The sequence below is a fragment of the Triticum urartu genome, chromosome 5A (assembly GCF_056163025.1).
Source record: "Triticum urartu cultivar PI428250 chromosome 5A, HENAU_Tu73, whole genome shotgun sequence".
NCBI lineage: Eukaryota > Viridiplantae > Streptophyta > Magnoliopsida > Poales > Poaceae > Triticum > Triticum urartu.
In genome coordinates this window covers 483,488,973-483,490,481 of record NC_141877.1, presented here as the reverse complement: position 1 = coordinate 483,490,481, position 1,509 = coordinate 483,488,973, and the positions used below count along the sequence as shown (strand labels likewise).

The following is a 1,509-nucleotide window of genomic DNA, read 5'->3' as shown; positions in this document are numbered from 1 at the left end:
CAGCAACGTGTCCATTTTCATAACTGTGTGCGATTGGTATTCCTATCACACACGCACACTGGTTTGAAACGTTTGCCGTATTACCATGAATCGCACATGCATATGAGACGAAACCGTGTGTGTGTCCGTCGAGCATCGCAAACGTTTCATGTCAAAGAACCGTCTGTTCTCTATTTTTCATCGCACATGCTGTTTTCTTTCTAACCGTGTGCACATTATTTTATTCGCTCCTGTACAATTTTATTTTTCCCTGTAATTTATTATTCGAATTGGAAATTTTGAAATAAGAAACGTGCAATTCAAATTCTCAGCACAATGGTTCAACAATGAATCCATAAATAAAATTGTCAGTACAATATGTTCAATAATTACAGGATTAGACAACAATTAACTATGATGAACCACAATATTTAGAGACGGTAAAGGTGAAGAGACAAGTGTAAATCATTTTGACTGTCGATAGTGTTGAAGAAGCGGAATGCCCATAATGTGCCTTCCTGCATGCCATAGGCACGAACAACTTTTGTCCAACCCCTTGTGACGATCGTCTGCCCATCCTTCACCGCCTTCAGGAAGACTTCTAGAGCATTATCATGGTAGCATGAATTATATACTTTAACCTTAGTTGCCTCCATTCCGGTCATGTAGTTTGCAAGGTAATCATCAGTAAATAGCTTCGGAAACCACTGAAAAGAGAAAAATATCAGATACTAAGGTCTAATAGAGTAACTTGTTGTGGGCAGGGAAAAAGGCAACACATTACTTACCATCCTAAAGTTCACTATTGTCTTGGAGAAAGTGTAAATAAAGAGCTTAATTCCCATCACCCGTTTCTTTCGCCTAATAATTTTTCTTAGTTTTCTCGCTTGACGCTTGTTCATGAATATCTCATTGCCCCATACGCAAAAGGGATCGAAGCGTGGATCAGTACCACTCATATATGTACCTACAAGCAACTAGTAAATGTTAGAAGCTAAACTGAGATTGCACAAATGATGTAAAATACGACTACCTACGTTCTTAAGTACAAGTATTTTTAGATATTTCAATATGAACTACATACAGATGTATATAGAATTATAGATATAGTTTATATTAGAATCTAGACCCACTCATTTTGCTCCTTATGTAGTCTATATTGGAATCTCTAAAAATACTTATATTTAGGAACAAATGGTGTATAAGACATGGGATGCAGCTAACCTCGACGACAAACAACAACATCGCCCATTGTAGCCCTATGTAAGTACATGGAAAGCCAATGTTAACTACAACAGGGTTAACATCCACCAATAATAACAAATGGTAATAAAACAACGACATCTGTAGTGATATCTTCATTGCGAAAGAGTAGCACGGTAGCAAAGGGACGGATTAAAAAATGGATACAACTGTTAATTGCAACAGGCTTAACAGCATCCTAAGTCATGTTTCGTAAGTTTGTAGCCATTGAAATACAACTGTTTAAAAATAGATACAACTGTTAATTGCAACATGCTTAATAGCCAT

At 36.8% G+C, this 1,509-nt stretch overlaps 1 protein-coding gene across 1 annotated transcript; it reads right to left on the bottom strand.

The window, feature by feature from the left end:
* Window positions 1–410: 410 nt before the first annotated feature.
* Window positions 411–1,231, bottom strand: LOC147972132 (uncharacterized). The gene is made up of 3 exons (XM_087522950.1): window positions 1,204–1,231; window positions 768–946; window positions 411–686 (listed from the first exon to the last, which is right to left on the bottom strand). Exons 1-3 carry the CDS (start codon window positions 1,229–1,231, stop codon window positions 411–413), a joined length of 483 nt encoding a protein of 160 aa, XP_087379076.1.
* Window positions 1,232–1,509: the final 278 nt, after the last annotated feature.

Bases quoted from the DNA above. Each gene is read 5' to 3' on its own strand.
- LOC147972132 (XM_087522950.1), bottom strand. From the start codon at position 1,231: ATGGGCGATGTTGTTGTTTGTCGTCGAG. The intron at 947-1,203 runs GTTAGCTGCATC...AGTTGCTTGTAG, and splicing joins TGTTGTTGTTTGTCGTCGAG to GTACATATATGAGTGGTACT. The intron at 687-767 runs GTAAGTAATGTG...TTCTCTTTTCAG, and splicing joins CAATAGTGAACTTTAGGATG to TGGTTTCCGAAGCTATTTAC.